Below are 23,520 nucleotides of genomic sequence, written 5' to 3'. Positions count from 1 at the left end.
TCCCCATGGGGGTGTTTAAGTGCTGGGACCAGGAACAGGTGGTGATAAACGCCTTCGGGGACATTCCAGTCCGAGCTCACACTACCCAGAGGCCTCTTCACGGTTACTGGACCTGCTAGAGCTAGCCCACACACACACACACACACACACAGACACACACAGAACCTGTGCCCCGTGGGCGACCCACGGTCTCCTGGTGGTTGATAATGTCCTTCAAGGTGAAGACAAGAGCCGAAGCAGAAAAGATGAACTTGAGCCTGAACATATTTGTTGAGGTGGGCTCAATGAAACCGCTGATTTAAGACTAAGAAAAAGAGAGCAATAGTAAAGAATATTTTAATTCTAAGTACAATACACAAAATCAGTGGTAAACAAAGAAAAAGTCCTTGGTCTTGTTGTTCGTGTCTTTTTATACAGCTGGCGGGAGAAAGAGAGAGGGGGCGATGCATGAAACGTTATTTAAGCCACAGAAAAAGAATCACTCGATGGTCTCGACAAAAGAGACACAGGTCTTTTTCAGCTGATGACACTTAGGGGGAAGGGGGGTCATTCAGAAAGTGCAGCTTTCTTTAGGGGGCCACAATGCACTGTGACTCAAGACTTTCACTTTTCAAGCATCCAAGAATCCAACAGATTGTCTTTTCGTGGAAATTTACATTCTTGGTCATAATTCCTCTAAAACCCTCCTTCTTACGGAGCTACACGCTCTTTTGGGAAATAGACCTTTCTTTTTCAAAGGAATGATACAACTGCTGCTCGGTGATAAGTTACTGAGTGATGAGGAGTTAGATGAATGAGTTGCAAGGTGCCCCCTATGTGTGCGACGCTCCGCTCCTCGTCACTTGGTCTCAGAGAGCTTAGCGAGGCTGGCTTGCCGGAAGGCTGCGCGGTCCCTCATCTCCAACACGCAGTCCCGCACCATCTCTGCAAACATGGAGGGCCAGAGCTTGTGCAGGGCCTCGCCCTTCAGATTGGTGTCGGACGCCCTTTGGACCAACTCCTGGAGGTACTGCTCCACCATGGCGGCGCGATCAGATGACTCCACACTGCCCTCCTGTGAAAACGGGAGAACATGGTGAAAGGGCATAAAGGTGCGGTGGTGAGAAAGTTAATGAGATGCATCAGAATTTAAGCTATCACATTCCCATGTTAAGCACAGCTGCTGTAACAGGATATGGACCCTGTGGACAGTGTTTCAGTGCAGTATGAAAGCACAGTATTATGTTACCAAAATAATATGGTACTATATGATAACAGCATCAAAATATACCATAAACCAGTCAAATACCAAGATCCTGTCCTGAAGACATGTCTTAAAGAGATGTGGAATAACTTTGAACTGCTTTGCTCTTGATGACTTGCGGTGAATAAACTTTAACAGAAAAAAACGTTTTGTGATTGCGTGGCCTTTTAAGCACAACATAACAGCACAGAAAGATAAATGAAATGTGTTAAAATCATCGCACACACCAACTCTACAGGATGGGAGTTTGTGCAGTCTGATGGTGCGCTTGATTCGTGATGACTAGCCCTCCAACATCACCAACATGTGGAAAACAGAAAAAAGCCCATTTTCGAAGTCGATGCAAGCAAAGTATCTCATCATATTTGAGCTGGATGGAAAATCGTACTGCAAAGCAGGAACAACAACACGATAAGTGAGACGAGCCCTGATGGTCAAAGCGTCACAAGCACGGTGACGTAATGACGTGTGAACAGCAGGAGCTGGAACACCGACTGCTACTGCAAAACATCTTAATTACTCAATGAATATGGTGGCAAAAAGAGGCAACCACACTTCCATGTTATGACAACAACTAGTCATGCCTCCAGCCTGGAAACCACTAAAAGTTAGTGTTAAGTCAAGGCGGGGCGTAAATCACTCCACGACTCTACATCGCCGTGTTGGCTTTTGCAGACGAATGGATTCATGTGGGACCCGCTCTTCATCCATGAATTAACTAACGCTGTAGAGCAGAAGGCATCTGACCTCCGGGCTCTCTGCGCTGCTGTCTCTGCTCGGGTAGTTGAACAGCGCTCTGCTCAGGCCTTCTCCCACCAGCTTCCCGTTGTCCCGCAGCTCCTCCGGACTCAGTCCTGCCCGCCGGCCACGCCCCTCCAACAGGAACTGCAGCTGGCGCTTCCTTCGAGGTGAAGAGAGAAGCGTGAGTCACACAGACACCCGGGGAGCAACATCTAATACCATCTTAGGATCAAACCCTCATATTTCAATAGATATTTGCAATTTCTTTTCACTTGTGCTCTTATGAAAACTATAGAGGATTTTAAAGGGAGGTAAGATGCACCAAATGTAGCTGTCTGAATGAACTCTCATGTGGTTCACTACTGCACCGACATGTTCCACGGGCCAGTGCCAGGGTGCTGAAATAGTCCTTTGAGAGAAGGCTGGAGGCAAAAATTCCACATAGGATAAGATCGGTTTGTAAAGTGTGTGTGTGTGTGTGTGTGTGTGTGTGTGTGTGTGTGTGTGTGTGTGTGTGTGTGTGTGTGTGTGTGTGTGTGTGTGTGTGTGCGTGTGTGTGTGTGTGTGTCAAAACCCATGTGTGCGTGTCAGTCAGACATCATGCGGAGGAATAAGATCCGGAGCAAACAGAAGCATTAAGCATTATAGTGTGTACATTCGTCCCTCCTGAAAGCTAGCATTAGTAAAGCAACGCTATCATCCACATAAGTTTTTCCTTTGTTCCTTCATATTATCTTTTTTACAAGGGACCAAAACCCTATACCAATGGATTACACGTTGCATATGTTTATTTGGATTATTTTATTTGCGTTTTATTCGGCTTTGGATTCCACATGGGTTCAGTTTGTGTACTATTTATCCACGTTATCATTAACTATGCATGAATTAGGTCTGCTAGTTTGCTAATAGATATCCAGGAGGAGGAAAAGTCAGGTGATGGGACTGGACTTGTGTTCTGCTCAACAACAAATGGCATTTTCTAGCGGGCCACATGTAATACAGACTTCTAACACAGTCAGATTATTGAATCTGGTAATCTCCCAATCTTTCAGAGGAGCAGTGACACTTGACCTTTGGGCTTCCAGAAGCTGGGACACCATTAAAAAATAAAAGTTCTCGTGCGTGAAGTTTTTCATTAGGAGGGACAGACCTGGAGAGATTTCTGGCTGTGGAGAGGGAAGAATGTTTGTGTCAGAGAGCCAAAAACCCACCCTTTTACCCTGAGACACACAGTCTCCTTCCCATGGCTCCTTGGTGCCAGGCTCCGTCTTTCTGTCTCACACACACACACACACACACACACACACACACACACACACACACACACACATACACACACACACACACACTTCTATACACGCACACACGTTATTAATCCACACATTCCTGCCATGTTCAAATGCATACACAGGACAAGGCGCACACCCATCATTAGATTGTGGTTAACGTTCTGTTGCGGTGAACCGCGCAAGATCAGGTTCTCACCTGGACTCCTCGAGCAGAAGGAGGAGGCGGCAACGCGGCGTTTCGGTGGCCGCTATGTGACCCAGCGTGCCGAACACACGCTCCGCGGCGATCACATCGTTCATGGTCACCTAAGGAACAAACCAGAGGTGTGCATCCATATGTGAAAACACAATGGTAAGAGTTATTTTTTATGAATGAATGGAGCACTCAGAGAGAGTCACATTAGCAGCTGGCCTGGCTGCCTTGCTCCTGCTAAGAGGTGCTGCTTCAGTCCTCTCTCTCAACCCTCAACAGCTCAAAGCATTCCATAGCTGTGTCGGGCCAATGGGCCGATGAGGCTGCGCTCTTTGCAATGATGTGTGTTTCTTGCTGTCTTAATGCTGGTTCGGGTGAACCATTGTGTCAAAAGCTACAGTAAAAACTGTACTCGCAACTCTTTACTGCATCACTATATCTTAAAAGATGATTTAGAGGCTAAGTCTTCAGGTGCCATAAATCATTCCAGGAAAAACAGCCCCATAAAACAAGGTTGGGAAGAGCAAAGGAAAAGATGGGAAACATTTTGAGGAATATACTTATTTGCTTTCCGGCTATGGAGCTATGAAACAAATTTGACTCATTAATATGCTCAGAAGTGCTCAGATACACAAGCTGATTCTCCAATTTGACAATATTTTGCTTCTAAAATAGCATCTCAAAACACATTTTGTCTCATTTCCCATTTGGGGACTCTTCATTCAGAGTAATACCTGTTATTGGTTTCTATATGTGCCTCTGACGAAGTCGGCATACAGCAGAGGGGAGGCCTTATTCACGAGCTCACCTCCTGGCCGTTGATCCTCTGCAGGTTGAGGTGGTTGAGGCGGTACACGGCGAAGGAGCGCCACAGAGACAGGCTGACCACGGGGTTGCCATCCGGGTGGATGGTCAGCTGGTCGAGACGCCTCACCTGAGCCAGGCCCGCCAGCTGGGCCAGGCGGCCGATGTTGGCTTCCAGGAAGATCAGGTGCTGCAGCAGAAGCAACAAAAGCTACTCTCTGTACTGTATTTGTGTCTGTCTGTTTTCATTTCCACACTTAATAATGGTGTCCTAATGTACGGCCACTAAGGAGCGCGGCCCGCGCCCTCACCGACAGGTTGGGGAACTTGACCCTTATTCGCGGCAGTGTTGGTAGTATGGCGTTGAAGTTGATGTAGCGGAAGGCGATTACAGTGACGGCGCCAGCGGTCTGGACTCCCCAGCCCCTCTCCAGGGCCTCCAGGGCTCCGGGTCCAAACAGACGCAGGGTGTCCCCGTCCAGCTCCGCCAGGTGGCTGTCGGAGAGGGACAAGCTCTGAACACTGCAGCTCCCCGCCTCCACCAGCCTGCCGGACAAAAACACACACAAAAAACATTTGTAAACCAGTCTTGATACGCTGAACGCAATACATTATGATTGCATTGCAGCATATCTCCGGGTTAGAAGCATTGTGCTAAAAGGTGTAAGAAGCGTCATCTCTGCGGACGCCTTCTCGTCTCCTGATCGCTTTCTATTCTCCTTAATGGCGGCTGAAGTGCCCCTCCCTGATAAGAGACTCGTGGGAGTGGAGCATCTGACCCAGCCCCAGGGTCACTTAGTCCCCCCCGGCCCGGCTCAGCCCTCTGGGTCGGCAGAAAGGCTTCTGGCCGGGGCATCGGATGGCTTCTAGACGCTGATCACTTCAGCCCTATTCTCAATTCACACCCTCACGACATTTAAAGGCAAGAGACTAATCCTTTGATTCCAGAACTGGAATCCAAGATTCTTGTTCAGACAGATGTTTTTTAGAAACTGTGTGTTTGAGAGGTGTGTGGGAGAGTCATTGACAAAAGAAAAGGAAGAGAGCTCTACTTTCAGTCATAAAAACCACACCGGCAAATTCTCCCGCTGAAATTCATCCATCATTTTCATCTTTTTTTACATACATTTTTTTTGTATTGTGTTCTGTTCCATTAACACTCTAATTCCATTAGGGCTGTTTCACTTAATCCCACCCCAGTTTTTAAAAAGGGGACATCTCTCAACAACTTAATCCCCCTCCAAAGAAGTGGCTTGGGATTCACGCATGGCGCCATTTGCCTGAATACTGTGTGGAAGGGTGACACACGAGAAACATCACTCTTTTCACAGTTAAAAAGAGTGGGAAAGCTTCAAGTAGCAGTTACTGACAAAGGGCGGAATCAGATGTTTGCCTTAACGGGTGCCAAGTACTGCAAACTGTTACACAGTGTGTTTTGTAAAGTGTGTGTGTAGCTTCTCTCACACCATTGTGATGATAATTCATGAATGAACCTTCAGAAGCGCCTGTTCAGAGTCCCAGCTGAACCTTTAAAAGTGCCAAACTAAAGCACAAATGGCAAAAAGGCCAGTGAGTCGCAACCCAATGATGCTAAGAATACAGGCAGCAAAGGTAGCCTTCCTGAAAAAGTAGGTGTTTCTGAAATCTCACAACAAACTGAACACGTTTACCTCAGAGAGGCAGGTTCACATTAGCAGTCTTGCAGTTAACAAAACAGAACCCAATCTCCAGCTTGACAAACACTCATGCACTAAGAGGTTGCCCCTGCCTCACTGCCTGTCACTGAGCACATCCAGATGTGCCACGTCCAGCGCCTGACCTTAACGGGAAACCAAGAATCCCTTGAGATTCTGGAGAAGTAGCAGAGTGGTTGACCTGCAATGCAACGGTGCGCTTTTCCTTTAGGGTGAAAAGAATTAACCCTCCTCGCGCGAGCCCACGTGGACCTGATGCGTGACGACATTGAGGCAAAAGTGTTGACTCACAGGCTTCAAAAATGTCATCCATCACCTGCCCCTGTGTGCTCCACATTGGCATTTTTCCATTCCTGGCGTAGCCTGGAATACAATGTGCCGGACAACTTTTAAAATAAGCTATTCCAGGTTCATATTTCTAGGTTTTTAAAGCATTTATCACATGGCATTTTAGAAACAGATATTGCTTCCCAGTAACTGGTGGTGCCAGTGTGTGTAAAGTCCCTTGTTATTCTGTTGTCCAACACAAGTCCCGTCTGAAAAAATAGTGGCATACTGGTTTGCGTGAGTTGTTGTTTATCCCCATAACCCGTTAAGCCAAATGACTGAAGTCATAAAGAGAACATTTTTAGATCCTGGTTCAGGAAGGAAAATGACGTCTTTGAAACATAAACAGTCCTCCCCCACTTTCATCCCAGTCCCCCCCCCTCATAACTCAGCCAGACCTGGATCACAGTCTGTGCAGGAGAGTATATCAGAGCCCCGCACTCACATTAAACTCTGTGGGGACTGTTGATTTAGAGCACCTCCAGCATCCTGTTGTAGAGAGCAGAAGAAGAAAAGGACCTTTGGGTATCTTGCTCGTGCACGTGCACGTGCACGTGCGTGATTGTACCGGTGAGATCACAGAGCTCAGAAGCAGCCAGACACCCAAAGCAAGGTAAGGGGTCACTTTGATGCTTAAGACTATTTATGAAAGAGCAAGATTGCATGAGGGGAACTTCTATTCTATAGCTCCTTTTCCCAATTTAAACAAACGGATCCTTTATTCAAATTTACAATACATCCAGGTTTTCAATACAATTTTCGTTTAAATTATGCTTATGCTTAAAGCTAGGCATAATTTAGGGTTATGTCGCTTTGAGTGACAGGTGTGGGGTCGTCTGCTCTGTTGTGTCACCCGGACCTGCTTCGGCGCCATCATTAATCCACCTCCTTTCCCATAATATATACATATACATGACGGCCAGAGCCACTTCAGAAGCCAAATGACGGGACAGAGGCTACGTCCACATTTCATCCAGTCTACAGAGTGCACACTCATCCATGTTTGTCTTACTTGGGATCCCGGGGGCTGTTTGGGCGGCTGTTGATGCGGAGTCTGCTCTCCGTTCCCGCCGACGGCCGCTCTGGTCCTGAACCGGGGCTTACCCGTCTGATGAGACAAAACAGAACGAGAACTCAGCAACACAGCAAACTATTCTTTAAAGAACCTGTAAAGCCAAGCTAACAATAGACTTTCTGTTTTAAATCTGCTGAATTCTTATCGACTCTTTATTGATTGTAAATCAAGATGCCCCAAATAAGTGTGTAAGTACGTCGTATGTGGTCATCTACACTGTGTACAGTCTGATGTGGTGCGTACCTTGGTTCATCTGGAGAGGGTTCGAGGCCATTGGTCTGGGCGGGGCTGTGGGCGGGGCTGCTCTCCGGACTGACCTCTTCTTTAGCACCGTTGGTTGGTGGCAGTTCCAGGCAGGCCCTGGTGCCCCCCCACTGCTGCGCTGCATTACGGATCGCCAGACGCCGCTTCTCCTAGATGGGCACCACACATCCACACATCCACACAAACACACACAAACACACACACACACACACACACAATGTCAAGTGACAGTTTTCTTGGGTAAAACACAGAAGGCTTATTCTAAGCTAATGGAGGTCCCTGAGGTATATTGTTAAAAAAAACTGCTTACTGGCCTGACTTGCACATATCGCATATCTGAAATTGTATATGCATGTGTTGGTTATATTTATACTCTCTTGTTACAGCGGCATTTTCGTTTAACTGCAGCAGCAGCAATACAAGTGAGAGACCCTGCAAGAGAGATTAGTTCTGCTGATTTGCGGTCTTTGAATTGTTCTTTGCCGGCCAAGCTGCAGTTTCGATGCACTCGGTTTACGGAATGTGCCACTCCCCGAAGCACGGGTGAGTCAGTATCAATCATGGCGCATCCTTCCCCTTCACGAACCCTTGGCTGCGGCATTCAGTGCAATGTTTCCTCAACACCAGGGATTAACGGGAGTTGGGTTACTGGAAGACAATGCGTTCCCCACAGAGACCGCCTCACAGCTGAAAGACACCACTGCAGGGCAGAGCCAGCAGGAGCACAGACGATGTGTACTTTTGTGCTCACACAAACGTAGCTCACTGCAATACAAATGCCTGAGCAATGCCTCTGCAGCCATTTAAAGAAACATGACCCCTTTACGGACACAGTACCACTGTGGACAGTGCTCCTCCCTGTTGACATTGTTCCCAAATATAACATTCATTGGGAAATACTGATGTTGTTAATACCTTTGAAAGTGTTTATCGACGATCAAAAGACCCATAAGTTAGAAGAGACAAAGTAAAAAGCTAATCCAGAGCATGATGCTGGCCATGAAGGGCTTTCTCATTGAAGATATTTTAATAGTCACATTAAGGGATTGCTATTGTCCAAATACACACTTGAACCTGACCTTTACCTGGACATGCAAATGTCCTGAAGCTGACTCATACTGTATACAAACTACAACTACATCTCTCATCAGAAATACAGTCTGTAGTAGTTCTGGTATTGTACTGTAAATAGCCCCATCCACTAATAGAACCCAACGTGATACAAATGGCACCGTTGGTTGAGAGTACACCTGTAAATCTATTCTAGTAGATGTAGGCCACATGTTCCAGCTCTAAATCCAGCCTGACAACGGCGACAGGAGCTAATCGCATCAGACCGGTACCTTATGAATGGTCTGCTTGTGGCTCTCCCTCTTCTTCTCCTCCTCTTTTCGAGCCTGCACACCAGCCATGCGCCGATCCTCGTCCTGAAAAAAGATCGCTTGTGCCATCAGAGTGCCGCTCCATTCATGAGTTCTGAATTATTCAGAGGAGAGAGGAGGCACAAAAGACGCCGCTAGGAACAGGCCTGTCCTCCACAGCGGGAGGATGGGGGGGGGATGCAGCCAGCTGCATCACAGGATTATCCGTCTGATTTTGTGTCTCGGATCAACCGGGTCCAGCTGTTTGGCCAAAGCTCCCAGAATGCAACGCTGCCAACGGAATCTGAGCGCGCCAGCCGTGAGCTGGGGGATATTTGGCTGTCTGTGTCGAGCAAGCAGAGACGCTTCAGCCGGATCAATGGTGGCAACACAGTAGCCTCACTGGAGTTCAGTCACCAGGGGAGGCACATGAACACGTGAGGCCCCCCTCTCACCACTTCATCATTTGACTATTAAGACCTCAGTCAACTACTGTATTTCTATTCAATTTAAAACATTGAACCTCTATTTTCTATATGTAATGAATGTAGAGGTGCCTGCTTAATCGAGTTGGATTATATGTTCAGTTGATAACTGTAAAACAAGTGGAGTTTTCATATTTCCTCGCTGGAAATGGACACAAACAGCATTTATTATCCTTTCACCAAAGCTCCAGCAATTAGTGCTGTATCTCCTCATTTACAAGCTCTTATTTTATCTCTCAATAATAATCTGATCTGACTGTAGATAGCAGAGTGCAAAACGGTTTGAGGGGAAAATTTTGATCTTCAGTGACTACAACCAGGTCAGCCCCACATCTGTTTTTTTTACATCTACAGGAGTTCAAGGGCCCTGGAGATGGTGAAACTTGCCAAACCGGTCGAGGAGCACACATATTTTTAAATTCAAGTAAAAACAGTGGGATGATCATTTTTTACTTTTACATCTCACCAGCGGGTTCTGAGGGCAAGGTGTGTGGTACTTTTAGATTCCTTTTTTAAGTGCAAGCTGAGACCTGGGTTCTCCCTGCTTGACAGCCTCTAAAAAGCATTGCTGATCACTGTAGCACTTCGCTGGCATGCTTCCTAAATACGCCGACTTTGTGTTTATGCTGGAGGATAATCATTGTTTTGTTTAACGGAAAACGTAGCGTGCGTTGTAAACGCTTGGCTTGAAGTTTGAAGTTTAGTCGTCGATGCAGGATTTGACTCTAAAAGACACCCGAGGAATATTATGAATGAAAACGAATGGCTAATGAGTGTGTTCAGGAGCTTGGAGATTCCCGCATAGAGAGGCAATAGGAGACCGCAGATGAAGGTTTCACCGTGGTGTTGCTTTGAGCAGTAAAATCAAAATAAAGAACTCGGCACGTGCAGCGCGTTCGGGAGCATTTGCTCAGACAGCAGCACAAAAGGGGAGGGCCAGTTGTGAGGCTTTTACAGCTTCAAGTTTTCCTCTCTGTTGTCTAATATGTTTGATAATGTAAAATAAAAGATGCAAAGCAATGTGGGGAATGAAAGACAGAGGTATTCTGAAAAGGAACAATGAACTATATCTACAGCCACAGCCTTGTGGTCAGGGGAACACACACACACACACACACACACATTTCGGCCTTACTGTGATGCGCTTCATGTCCAGCTGTTTGAGATGAAGCACACAGCGTAGGACGGCCTGCTTGTACCATGTCTCCAGGGCTACAGGGTTCCCATCCAGTGTGAGCTCGGAAAGGGAGCGCGACTGTGCAAGGCAGGCGAGCTGATCCAAACTAGACACAAAGGAGAACAAATATGTGTCTTTGAAAGAAAGGGTTGCACAAAAATAGACACTAGCTCCATAATAAAGAGACACAATGACCTTGCTACTTTTGGGAAGGTCTTTACAAATTTCCCCAAACCTACTTTGTGTTTTGATTATTTTATTCTCTCCATCTTTGATCTGCATTGACAGAATGGAGTCGAGCTAAAACCAGACATGAAAAATGTGAAAAATAGCCGGGCACACTGGCAGCTCGGCATTACTCAGGGGGGGGGCAATGAAAAGAAATAAAAACCCGGCACGCTGTATATATTACCCCGTGGCAAATAAAGACGGGGAAAAACCCACAGTGGGGATCAATAAATCTCACTGCTAATTCCCGATAACAACCTTGATGAATCATGTGCCTGGAAACACTTGACTGTGCTACTGGGTTCCATTGCATGCAAAAGAGGGGCAGGCAACGAACCTCTAAGTGCACCTGTTCAATAGTCAGCTAATAACTAATTAATAGTTAACCTACACTAAATTGACAAATGAAATATGTTTTTAATAAATGCAATAATGTTACTAAATTGTGTTATTCCTTTCTTTATATAAAATTTAATTATGCGGAAATGTGTAGATTAGAAGAGTTTAGAGTTTTGTTATGTTAGAGTTTAACATTTGCAATGCAAAAATGTCACAACTCCCATTTGGGGTTGACCTCTCTTCTGCACTGGAACATACTATAGGTGTGAGATGATCTGCCTATTACCCACAGAAAGCTATGCATTAACACCATGCATGTACAATACGTTGTGCTGTTACATAGGAGAACTTATAGCGTTATTACTTATATATTGTTATATTGTGGGGCGTGGTTGAGCGGCACCCGTTTCCTCATTGACTTCTCATGAGTATTTCTGCCTGGTGAACCAGATTTACCAAGTAGCAGCCCGAAGAAAAAGATGAAGTTCCCCGTGAAGTGATAATTGCAAACGACGTTCCCCAGTTACTGCACCAAGGAGCCCATTGTGTTCTGTCCTTCTACCTAGCAAAAGACCATCAGCACAACAATCTCTACACACTGCCTGGTGGGCATCCATTCAAGTAGTTTGGATCAAAACGCCCTCTACCAAAAGGTCATAATGGTGTCATGAAGAAGAAGAAGAAGATTTTGCTGAGCAATCACACATTACAAACAGTTTGACCTATTGTGTGATGAAGAAGAATACAAATATAGACTAGTTTTTCTTTGCCCGCCTATTTCTTCATCATAATCATCATGATGAAGAAATCCCGATGTCAGAATGCTGCAGACACTCGAAGAGACGTCAGGTCAGATCTATCATGGCACAAGGTGACCATGGTCAGGGAGGCTAATGAACACTGTCACCGCCCTGAATAACCACACACACACAGGGCCGCTCCTTAAGGCAGCCGTATTCAGTGGGGACGGAAGTCTGTGACATCTTTACAAAGTGTGTAAATGCTGCTTCTTTTTAGATAACAGCCAATTGCTGACAATAAGAACACATCCATGATATCTATGTCAAATAGAAGTTTCTCCTGCCTGCAGCATGCTGGTCCGGGCCAAGCCGCACCGGCGCTTACCTGCCGATGTTGTTGCAGCTGAGAAAGAGGCGCTGCAAGCGGGGCAAGCGGTCCACCTCGGTCTAGAGGGAGAACGAGAGAGAGGGACAGGGGAGGGTGAGAGACGGAGGGATGCGAGGAGTAGACAGCGCTGTGGAGGAGGACACTGCATCGCCGCTGTCGTCAGGGCTCCGTATCCATCTCCATTCCCTCGGTCACCCTGCAGCTCTGCCTGACTCCAGCACACAGCATCCCCATCCAATCCTGCGCACGCATACACACACACACACACGCGCGCAGCCTTGTCTGCACATGGAGAGGAGGGGCAGAGAGAGAGACAGAGAGAGGGGGGGGGGCATGATGAGGAAAGGGGGATGGGGAGAGAGAGAGAGGGTGCGCTGCGCTAATGCAGACATCGGCTGCTGCAGGAGGACAAACTTGAGATGCCACCAGAACACAGACGCACAAGAACACACACACAGCGCGTCAAGCGAGAACAATATTTTGGGTGCATAGAGCGGAACTGGCTGAGGGTGAGGGGGGATGTTTTCTTATTGGGCAGGCAGAGTAAATCAATGCAGAATTGAGTGGGGGGGGGGGGGGGGGTAAGGAGCAGCAGCTGGCCGGCTGGCAAGATGTAGATGATACTCCAGCTAATCAGATGCTGCATGTGTGTGTGTGTGTGTGTGTGTGTGTGTGTGTGTGTGTGGATGGCCAAGCGATGCTTGAAGACTCCCAGAACCCAGGAGCAGTCCAAATGAGCTGCGTCAGCAACCCTCCACCCCTCCTCCCCCTGCACTGCAGCCACCGCCTCCAGAGCTCCAGAGATGAGCCTGTAGCTCCGCGGGCAGAACACGGTGCAGCACTGCAGCACACAGCCCCGTCCGCCTGTCCCTTACTGTACCACATTCGACCCAACGCTGTGAACGCGCACCTCTATGTGAGCACAGCTGGCAACAATGAGAGAGCGAGATCTGTGATAGTTCTTTGTGTGGAGAGTGCGTGTCATGTGATCATCTGCCCGGTATGGTTTTATCTGGTGAGATCTTAGCATACAATGGCAATATATGGCAGGGAATGTCTGATTTGTGAGCTCTATGCAAACATGGTTTATTTCCATTGACAGAGACCCGAATTATGCTTCAACAGCACAGTCAACGTATTGAACTGTAACATAGTTTGCACTGAGAGCAGGAATGTGTAGGGACTTTTTTGAAATGTTATGTTACATTACGTAATGTTTCACCGTACATCTTTTCTTCCTTAAAGAATACAAACTGCCAGTCATGTTAGCTGAAGCTTCCAGCACACTCACAGTGTCTCAGTGCGTGCGTGGATGTCTGAGACTAAATAGAGCAGCCTCGTCTCAGACACAATGACGTCACCATTGAGCTGATGTGCTGTACATCAATCGTGCGTAATGCATGCACATCTGGTGAGACTCTGCTTAATTATTGTTGTGTTATTTTCTAAAGGGTCGTTTTTTTTAAATAAAGCTTTTATATGTTCTTCGCTCCATATTCTGATGATTGCACGATTAAAATAATATGTTTGCTAATTCAGAATTATTGACACTTTACTCAGCAATTTGATGATCCCCAAAGAGTATAAAAAAGGTAGAACAAAGTATGTTACAAATGGGAAAATAATGTAATGTAACCAAATCCGATGTGATAAATATCGATGATAGTGATGCCTGACTCCTTACTGACCCCAGACCAGCATGTGGGGATAAAACTGGCCAGTCTGCCTCTGAAGCCTTTCTGCTCTGTCATGTCAATGCTCCTGCTGACTACACAACTCTCCCAAACAAATGTTAAGTGCCTCACTTACCGACTGACACAACATTTCTCATTGGAAAGACCCACCTGCCAGCAAGTGTAAACTATAGACTGGATATCAGAAGTGGATGAACGTGGCGTCCCCCATTGGCTTGTGGACTGTGGTTATGAAGCTGCAAGTTCAGTATTTTCTCCATATGGACATATTATAGAGGCTTTAAAATGATGTTTATAATGTCTACTGAGGTACCAAATCAAGTGAAGCACACTTTCTCATTGACTTCATTACAACGTGACTCCTTTTTGCGAAAGCAGGTGTCGCCCCCTAAAGGCCATTAGAGAGTATGCAAGTTCAAGGCACTTCTATATTTGCTTCACTTCACAAAAGCAGAGGCTTCCATGAGTGCAAATCAATGTCAAATCCTTGTGTGGGGGTCAGGGTGAGTGATGGGCACAATGTTGGAATCAAGTCCTTATTTTCTAGAAGCAGGAAACAGCTTAGCGGATTTGCATACAAATGAAGAGGCCTGTTTTGGCATGCGCTGTTTGTCTGATAAAGAAAAAGAAACCCGGAGGGGGGGAAATCTCCACGTTAAGAATATCAAGTTTCTATTTCACTGCGCCAGAAAGTCAGAGGGGGGTTGCGGGTAACAAGCAATGTCTCCCTAGGTAACGGCACAGGGATACATTTCACTACAGACCCACACAAAAGATTCTATTGATGTTGTGTCACTGTTTGTTATTTTGTGTTATTGAAAACTGCCACATGTGATCCCGGGGAAAAAATAACCACGCCGCGGGCCGAAGGAGCAACATGAAGATGAAAGCAGGAGCATGCTGCTTGTTCTCTCAGTCGTCAGGGATTCAACATACGATTTGTTCGATATGTCCAACACCTGCTAGCACTCTGAGTTGAAAGAAAACAGAAGAGAAAAGGGCAGCAATAGCTACGGTCTTGGTTGAAAAGGAGATTGTGTGAACAGTTTGTGTCTTTAACTGTATATAAAAGGAGTAGAATTGTGCAGAAGCATGCAGTGAAATAAAAGCTTTGCTGCCGCTAATAAGGAAAAAGGATCCCTCCCCCCCCACACTTCACCAGTGCTGAGACCCTGTTGTGTCGCAGGTTGAGTTCAGTCAAACAGTCCAGGCCCAGCAGGTTTTCCACTTTGGATATGCCGTTTCCCGCCAGGTTCAACGCCTGCAGCTCGCTCAGGTGGGACACGTTGTCTATCCTGCAGATCTGGGTGGAAGCACAGTCGAAAATATTGCACATGTGGTGTTTATAGATAACGATATTCCACGTATAGACAGACCGACAGATTTGAGGTGGGGCTGGCAGAGCGTGACTAAAAGGGGAAAGATGGTTCAAATCTATTTAGAGTTCATTTGGTTAATGTATTTGGGTGCAAACTTCAGTCGGCTCCACTTTCCTTGCGGATGCCTGAGGCAGGCAGCGCAAAAGTTCTTGGGCTTTGGACAAGTTAGCACAGCACTCCCAGACAGTCCGAGATGTCTTATATGGGTAACAGCTGAAGACGTATAAAAAAAAATACACAGATCAACAGAAAAGGACAATGTGCTTTTTTCTGATGTCTTGTTTGAAGACGTTCACACTGGCAGATATTTATTCAAACGTTCAGAAAAAAACCCAGGGAGTGCAACTTTTGTGCTTTTTCTGACACATGCCCAAGTGTGGGTGTGCGTTTACAGGTGGATGACGACAAACAATAGGCCATCAACTCAACCTGGTCGAAATCTGCCGACGCGTGCAATGTGAGATCATCCCGCTGCGCTGAAAGGCCTTTCACGCTCATTCATCACACACATTAATGGGACAATGGCCCCTAACAGGTTAGAGAGGAATGCTTGTGTGGTCCAAATATCAGGATGGAAAAGGCATGAATGTGAAGCAGTAAATGTTTTTTTTTGGTGCTAGTATATGGTTTGGATTTGGGATAGAACTTTCCCTTTAAACACCGGAAGAAAAGACTTAATAATGTGCCAAGACCTTGTGCTGGAGGGGTCGTCAATGACAGCAAAGTGTTACAGATTGTACTCGTGAGGAGTCTCCGTTCCAGCTTGGCCTCAACCCAAAGTGCTGTGATTACCACACATGAGTGATGAAGTCAAACTGAATTATGTCTGGGTGTCATTATTTCCACCGTGGACACGGGCGCAAACAAACCTCTGCAGCTCTGTGATGCTTCCCCCTTTGTTTTACAAACCCCTCAGGGCTTTCTCTCAAGACAAACCGCTCGAGTGGAAAAAAACACCAGCGCCCAACTAGAGGTTGGATATCCGACATTGTCAGGTCACATTGTAAGCTCGGCACTTGGTCACCGAGGGCCAAGTGTGCGTCACAATCACGCTCCCAAAGAGAATGTCTCCCTTTGGATGGGAGCGGCGAGCCTCGCTGCTGGAAGGTGGGAGGAAGACGGGAGATGCCGCTTGCGGTTAAAAAAGGAAGCGGGGCGAGCAGCTGGTGTTACACACCACCACCACCACCTCCACCTCCCCATTATTTGAATCCATTAAGCCATCGATTCCCTCGCAGACCTCACTCGGTTCTCACTCGGTGTAAAAGTTAGAGGCCGGTAAGGGAAAAGCAACCCGTCCGAAATGGAACAAAGGAACTCTGCTCCCAACTCTCATTACCAAAGCCTGTACAAAACCATGTATAGAGATTGAATAATTCACTCATTTTCATAATAGTTCACAGAGATTCGTAGCCACAAAGAGCCTTCGGACAGAACAGCACAGTGAGCAGTTGTTGGATAGTGAGCCTGCTGATTCAAAGGGAAGCAAACATCAGAGCGACTGGAAGGCCTGACCAGCTCTCTGAGGAGGGACATGGGCGGCATGCTGGCCAAACACTAATTCATCCAAAGGTAACCGCTCCATTCCATCTTTCTGTCCAGGAGCTGCAAATATCCCCCTCTGACACGCACAGGAGGTGAGCGAGTCAGAGTCCTTTTGGGGAGGCTTAACAAGCAGCCCCCGATAACAGTTACGGACTCAAATGAATTGGAGACCAGTATAAATCAGCTTCAGCCCATGGATATTTCCCATGGTGAAAACACAGAAAGGGTTGTTGGACGAACTATGCTGAGGCCACTGAGGAAATGGATGTGGGAGTAGTGTAATAACCAGTAGGTTACAATTGTGTCCAAACACCCACCAGAGTTTCATATCAAACGGAGAAGGACTTTTTTAGTTCAATCCATTTGCTGCACTATTTGAGAGGTGTTAAACAAGTGGTTGCAACAATGGCTCTGAATAGACCATCAGAGCCGGCCTATGTATTCACTCCCGCTTAACATCACAAAATAGAGATGTGCCGTTAGAGGACACGCAGCTGAGTGACCAAGAGCGAACACACCTGTGGTTTACGGAATGAGCAGTACCTGATTGTCATGCAAATCCAGGATGTTCAGTCTGGACAGGCTTCCCAAGCAGCAAATCTCCCGGATTCTGAGAAGTGACATTGTATTTGCCCATGCGTTAAGACAAACCAATGAAAAATGGTGTGTATCTGCGTGTGTGTGTGTGTGTGTGTGTGTGTGTGTGTATTGAACAGGTACCAAGCAAAGGACAGCCAAGAGGCGTATTAAAAGGTTACATTCCCAGAAACCGAGCATACACTAGTGTACTGAATTTCTAAGATCAAATGTCACCTTAGAATAAAAGGCTGGATTCCCTCAAAGAGGGACAATGGAAACCTAAATCAGCGTCATTCTTTACTCTTCCACAACCACATGGAGAAAAGAGGACAGAAAAGATAAATAGAGAAATTAGACAATACGTTGTCTGAAAGGTCTTTATGTTGTTCACGCTGATTTTGTATTACAGATTGCTAACATCCTGAATGCTCCACGAAAAAAACTGGGCCCGAGTTGCCAGGCACTGTATTGGCATGTATAATAAACCTTACATGCAAACGACGCAATGTCTTTAACAACCTATAAGGTACTTTCATTTGACATTAAACCAAAGATCACAAGATGTTAAATTAAAGAACAATTTGTATGCAAATATATTCACATGCATGTCTTTGCGATGTCACCTGCCCTCCAGCATGTGCTTGATTACCTTAGATATAAATTGTGTAGAAGCAATTCGGTTTGACATTCTCACGGTGGTTTTAAGGATGGCGGCTCACCTGTTCTTCCCCAGATTAAGGATCCGTAAAGATCTCAGCGATTCAATGCCAGTCATTCCAGAGATGTGATTGTCATAGAGGTTCAGGAAAACGAGATGTTGCAGATATGACAGATGCCGGATCACCGTAATTTGATTGTGCTGGAGGTTGAGAAGCTGCAGTTCATCCATAATGCCCAGCTGGGGGCATTCTTCCAGACAGCGCCTGGAAATGTGTAAAAGAACAGTTTTTGCATGAATTTGCCAGTTCACTACAATTCAAGACTTCTTTTCCGGACACAGTGGCTGTATTTTAGGAATCATGAATCATCCATTGGACAACAGACTACATAGTGCACAAATAAAATAAAAATGTAATAGAATATAATGATTTGGGTTAGTAATCTAAAGCTATGGGTTAGTTAAGTTTAAAATATAAATAAAAATAAGTGTATGTACATGTAGAGAGTAAAGAGTCAGTCATGGGGGGACCCGGCTCTGTTGATGAGCCCGACTGCCAAAGGGAAGAAACTGTTGGTGTGGCGGGAGGTCTTAGTCCTGATGGACCTTAGCCTCCTGCTGGATGGAAGGGGCACAAACAGTTCATGTCCAGGGTCAGAGGGGTCAGCTACAATCTTTCTGGCTGCTCCAGAGTCCGAGAAGCAAACAAGTCGTGGAGAGACGGCAGATTGCAGCCAATCACCTTCTCTGCAGAGCGGATGACACGCTGCAACCTGCCCTTGTCCTTGGCTGTGGCTGCAGCGTACCACACGGTGATGGAGGAGCAGAGGATGGACTCCATGAAGGCCGTGTAGAAGTGCACCAGCTGCCTCAGGAAGAACATCCTCTGCTGAGCCTTGTTGGTGATGGAGCTGATGTTCAGCTTCCTGAAGTCCACGACCATCTCCACTGTCTTCACGGCGTTGAGCTCCAGGTTGTTCTGGCTGCACCACATCACCAGATGGTCAGACTCCCACCAGAGATCAGTCCAATGAGGGTGGTGTCATCAGCAAACTTCAGGAGCTTGACGGACTGGTGACTGGAGGTGCAGTTGTTGGTTTACAGTGAGAAGAGCAGAGGGGAAAGAACGCAGCCTTGGGGGGAACCGGTGCTGATGGACCGTTAGGCAGAGACGTGTCTCCCCAGCTTGACGTGCTGCTTCCTGTCGGACAGGAAGTCAGTGATCCACTTGCAGGTGGAGTCGGGCACGTGCAGCTGAGAAAGTTTGTCCTGCAGCAGAGACAGGATGATGGTGTTGAAGGCAGAGCTGAAGTCCACAAACAGGATCCTGGCGTAGGTTCCTGGGGAGTCCAGATGCTGGAGGACGAAGTGGAGGGCCATGTTGACAGCATCGTCTACAGACCTGTTGGCTCTGTAGGCGAACTGCAGGGGGTCCAGGAGGGGGTCGGTGAGGGACTTAACTTAACTTTAAGAAATGGGATTTTATTACGAAAATTACTGATTTAACATCTCATTGTACTTCTCTGAGACAAGAGGTGGGTCTTTAAAGGGACGTTGCTGCTCCCTTGTGGCAATCTGGAGAGCTTGCTATTTAAGTGAAAGTGCCATTCCTTCTTCTGTGAATACTGTGCCACTGTGACACAAAAAACAACAGAGGCTCAAGAACAACAATGCAAGTAAAGATCCGTAGGACTGCCACTGCCCATAATCTGTTAGGAAAAAGTATTTATTTAAATATAAAAGAGCCCAGAAGTACCTGTCCATGTCGATTCGTTGAAAACTGGATGCAAAACTGTCACAGGAGGATCGAGGAAAGGGAAAACCAGGGACTGCATTGTATTTAAATCCTCCAGAACAATCTGATATAGACAATAAACAGTTCAGCATACATTAAATAAAAGTGCATTGTGTACTACACAATAATAGAGCACACGATTCAGCAATACAATTAGTTTTATAATTCCTTAATATTTTCCGATATATATCTGGAGAGTCAGTAGGTGATGGCACCGAAGGCCACCTGTTCTCTGCAGAGAGAACAAAGTGTGAAAAACTCTTTTACTAATTGGAGGCAAAGAATAAAGAGTAAAGGAGTGTTGTGATCTCACCTGGGTTGTACGGAGGCGTGTTCTTTTCTCCTTCAGAGTCAGTCTGTAATGTACAATGGAAAAGCACTCAATGGAGCAGAGTTCAGGACATTCAGCACAAGTCTTGTCTTACATGTTCTTTGACACGACTCACCGTCTTCTGGACTCTCGTCGACTTGGCACTAGCGAGGTGCAGCTTGCAGCTGTTGACCTGGGGGGAAAAAACACTTTTATCTACGCGCACATTAACAGTAAAGCTAATGTTAAGCTTGCTTTACTATACATGTTTAACCCATTACAAATTTGGTATTTACCATGGGAGTGAGAGACCCCCATCTCCCGTGGACTCTGTCGTGTTTTTGAGATCGCGTGGCTCGGCCCTCAACTCGCTCCGACTCCATTTATGTTGGTTGTCGGCAATGTTTGCTAACACAAACTTTGCAAAAAAACTTTTATTCGCGTTATTAACTTTACCTTTACGAATATTTCAATAAGAATACGCGATTTAAATTGACACAGTCATAAAAAAGCAAAGATTTGTGATCGAAAACCGATATTCATCAGACGCAACAAACTTCTTTCGGAGTCATGCCTTGTTGCCGAGGCAACGACAGGGTTGCTAAGTAACGCTCACTTCCGGTGTCACTAAAAAGCCCTCCGTAGGGAAACTATACGAGGACCGGTAAGGTGTAGTTATGAATGGGACAGCACCATGACAATATCAAAAAGTATGATTTACAACTGAGGGTACTTATTTGACATGTTCAAATCTGATTGGAGTTTCGTTCCTCTTTACATGAGAGGTAATTTAAAATAAGGTTATACTGTTTTTGTCACAATAGCTTGAATGACGAAATTGAATAGTTATTAAATATTGACTGATTTCATGTGGGGGGTGTATAAATTTATAGATTTTAATATTTTGTTTGCCTTATTTTACGTCTCAATGCTTTCACTCGTTATCCGATTCTTAACATCACATTGCAATGACTTGTAGGTAATTCCCTTGGGGCAAAGTCTGCATCCAATGCAGACTTAGCGAAAGGGTTCATAAAGGGCTCAACATGTCTGCCTGAGAGCCCTCAAACACTCGGTGGTGTGCCAGAACTAAACCCCCACGGAGTTAGCAGGAGAGCATCGAGGTCTGTGAGTCCATCAGGATGAGAATGGGATCAGGCCGTATTTTTCTGTGTGGACTGTGCCTGACAGATGAAGCCTACTTGCATCAAGGGCCCACAGCTCCTAACATACCCACTGTACATCACACGGAGGTTCATCCTCAGATAAACAAGTCAAAGGCCCAGCAGCCAATCTCAGACGCCCTATCGGAATACACCTACGACAGAGCAAACAAATGTTGTGATGTACACAGTGGCCTAAGTAAACACTTGTGGCCTCTGCTATCGTCAGTCGCATTTACCTTTAAGGTGTGGGTGAAGTCCTTGTTTTCTAGCAACACAGATAAACAAGAGTAATCATTTCATAATTAGAATAAATAATGGACATGGGCATACTGACGGTGTTTTAAATAAATGCCTGAATATAAGGCGACTACAGCCCACTGGGTAACACTGTCCGACAAAACATCTTGCTGGCAGAGAGGCTTTATCTTGCCCTTTGTCACAGCCTCATTTTAAACATGATTAAAATAAAACACCTCAAAAAGCAAGCAATTACTTGTACCTGCCCTTGTCAACATTTCATTTTGACTTTAGTTGCACTCAGCAGTCTGGATTAAATGAGTATAACGCCGCCGGGGCAAGAAATTGCTACGATAATGAGCACACGAACATTGACGACAGAGCTCTCTCACAGCGCACATTTTGCTATTAGAGTAAAAGGCACAGGGGCAACAAATTACACTAATGAGGGCTCTGTTCCAGTAAGAGGTGTCGGCAAAGACATGACAGTGAGTCACTTCGCATTGCTTAGATACCTTGGAATTATCTTTGCTTATTCATTCTCGTAATTATGCATGCGTGTGTGTGTGTGTGTGTGTGTGTGTGTGTGTGTGTGTGTGTGTGCGCATGTGTTGCCGACTCTGGTTCAGGGTCAGATCGGTGGTAGAGCGGTGGTCCAGTAAGAGGATTGGCGGTTCGATCCCCGGGTCCGCTAATCCATGTTTGTGTGTCCTCGGGGCAAGACAGGAACAAATGGGAGAGAATGCCGACATGTAGTGTCAAAGCGCTCTGAGTGCTGGCAAGACAAGACGAGCGCTACACAAGTACGGACCATTTATCATGTGTATGGTAAATATGTATAGGTGGTAATGGGGAGAATTCCAAAGCATCTGAGCAAGTGAGTCACAGCCATGTCTTTGCTGTCATACCCAACAGAAGAGAGCCACCATGAGAGCCCCTGTGCCTTTTCCTTTAATGACAAAACGTACATATGTGTATAAGTTATACATATATATGTATATATACTGCAATAATTCATGTATATTCATATTGTTATATATATAATGAATTCTTTGTAATGCCATGGTCTTCTGATCCTCCTCGATCCTCTTTGTTTGCTTCCTTTACAAAATAAGTCAGGTGACCACTCATTTAATCTGAGCCAGTAACACCACAGAACACCAAATGGGAAGAAGTAGATTGGGATTCTGTATTGTCAGCCTTTTCACTCAGTAATGAGCGGTTGCTCAGAGAACACAGGTCCATATTCATCGAAAGGACATCCCACACACTGCCTGTCACAATCTATTCACGAGGCAAAGGCTGACACATATTATGGGGGTGATCATCAACAGTTTGTATGACAGGCCATTTTGACTAAAGTACAATTCAATTCCAGTCATGTATAGATAGATATCTCTTTGCTTTTTGCTTGGGCTACATGGAGGAATGAAAATGTAAATGACTTTGTTTTGGATTAGTCTGTGTTGGATATACATCAAAGAAATAAAGATATATATTGTTCGTTGTAGGAAAAAACTCCACACTGGCATTCTTTTTGGAAAGAGAAATGAAAAAATAAACATGGTGTAATTGCAGCAGCATGGCTGATTTGTCGGCAGCGACACAGCATGACTGAGAGAGGACCTTTAGATGTCACCACAGAAAACGCATTCTCATTTTTATATTTGTCAAACCAGACCAGCACACAAGACTGATGGAAATATGGATTACTCCAGTTCTTCATTCATGTAACACGGATAGTTGTAACGCTGGCTTAACACTCACAAAGAATGACAGTTTCATTGTACGCTTACGTGCTCCAGTAAC

The 23,520-nt window shown here is 45.8% G+C and overlaps 1 protein-coding gene across 2 annotated transcripts; it reads right to left on the bottom strand.

Moving 5' to 3' along the window:
* Positions 1-320: 320 nt before the first annotated feature.
* LOC119196856 (leucine-rich repeat-containing protein 49) lies at positions 321-20,886 on the bottom strand. Of its 2 annotated transcripts, XM_037452723.2 has the most exons (17): positions 20,605-20,886; positions 20,445-20,501; positions 20,312-20,354; positions 19,960-20,062; positions 18,265-18,468; positions 17,510-17,576; positions 15,202-15,345; positions 12,346-12,407; positions 10,612-10,759; positions 8,974-9,057; positions 7,610-7,779; positions 7,304-7,399; positions 4,582-4,816; positions 4,275-4,460; positions 3,470-3,579; positions 1,991-2,144; positions 321-1,054 (listed from the first exon to the last, which is right to left on the bottom strand). In XM_037452723.2, exons 1-17 carry the CDS (start codon positions 20,689-20,691, stop codon positions 839-841), a joined length of 2,166 nt encoding a protein of 721 aa, XP_037308620.2. In that variant the 5' UTR covers positions 20,692-20,886; the 3' UTR covers positions 321-838. The 2 variants fall into 2 exon arrangements, with proteins under 2 accessions (XP_037308620.2, XP_062418057.1); XM_062562073.1 differs by lacking the exon at positions 20,605-20,886 and having other exon boundaries at positions 19,960-19,995; positions 20,445-20,507.
* Between the last annotated feature and the right edge of the window lie 2,634 nt (positions 20,887-23,520).

The sequence above is a fragment of the Pungitius pungitius genome, chromosome 4 (assembly GCF_949316345.1).
Source record: "Pungitius pungitius chromosome 4, fPunPun2.1, whole genome shotgun sequence".
NCBI classification, from domain to species: Eukaryota; Metazoa; Chordata; class Actinopteri; order Perciformes; family Gasterosteidae; genus Pungitius; species Pungitius pungitius.
The sequence above is the reverse complement of the archived record's forward strand: the minus strand, read 5'-3'. Positions and strand labels throughout refer to the sequence as shown.

Coding starts and splice junctions, on each gene's coding strand:
- LOC119196856 (XM_037452723.2), bottom strand. CDS start 20,691: ATGGAGTCGGAGCGAGTTGAGGGCCGAGCCACGCGATCTCAAAAACAC. Junction 20,502..20,604: donor GGGGGTCTCTCACTCCCATG/GTAAATACCAAA, acceptor TTTTCCCCCCAG/GTCAACAGCTGCAAGCTGCA. Junction 17,577..18,264: donor CTTAATCTGGGGAAGAACAG/GTGAGCCGCCAT, acceptor GTCACTTCTCAG/AATCCGGGAGATTTGCTGCT.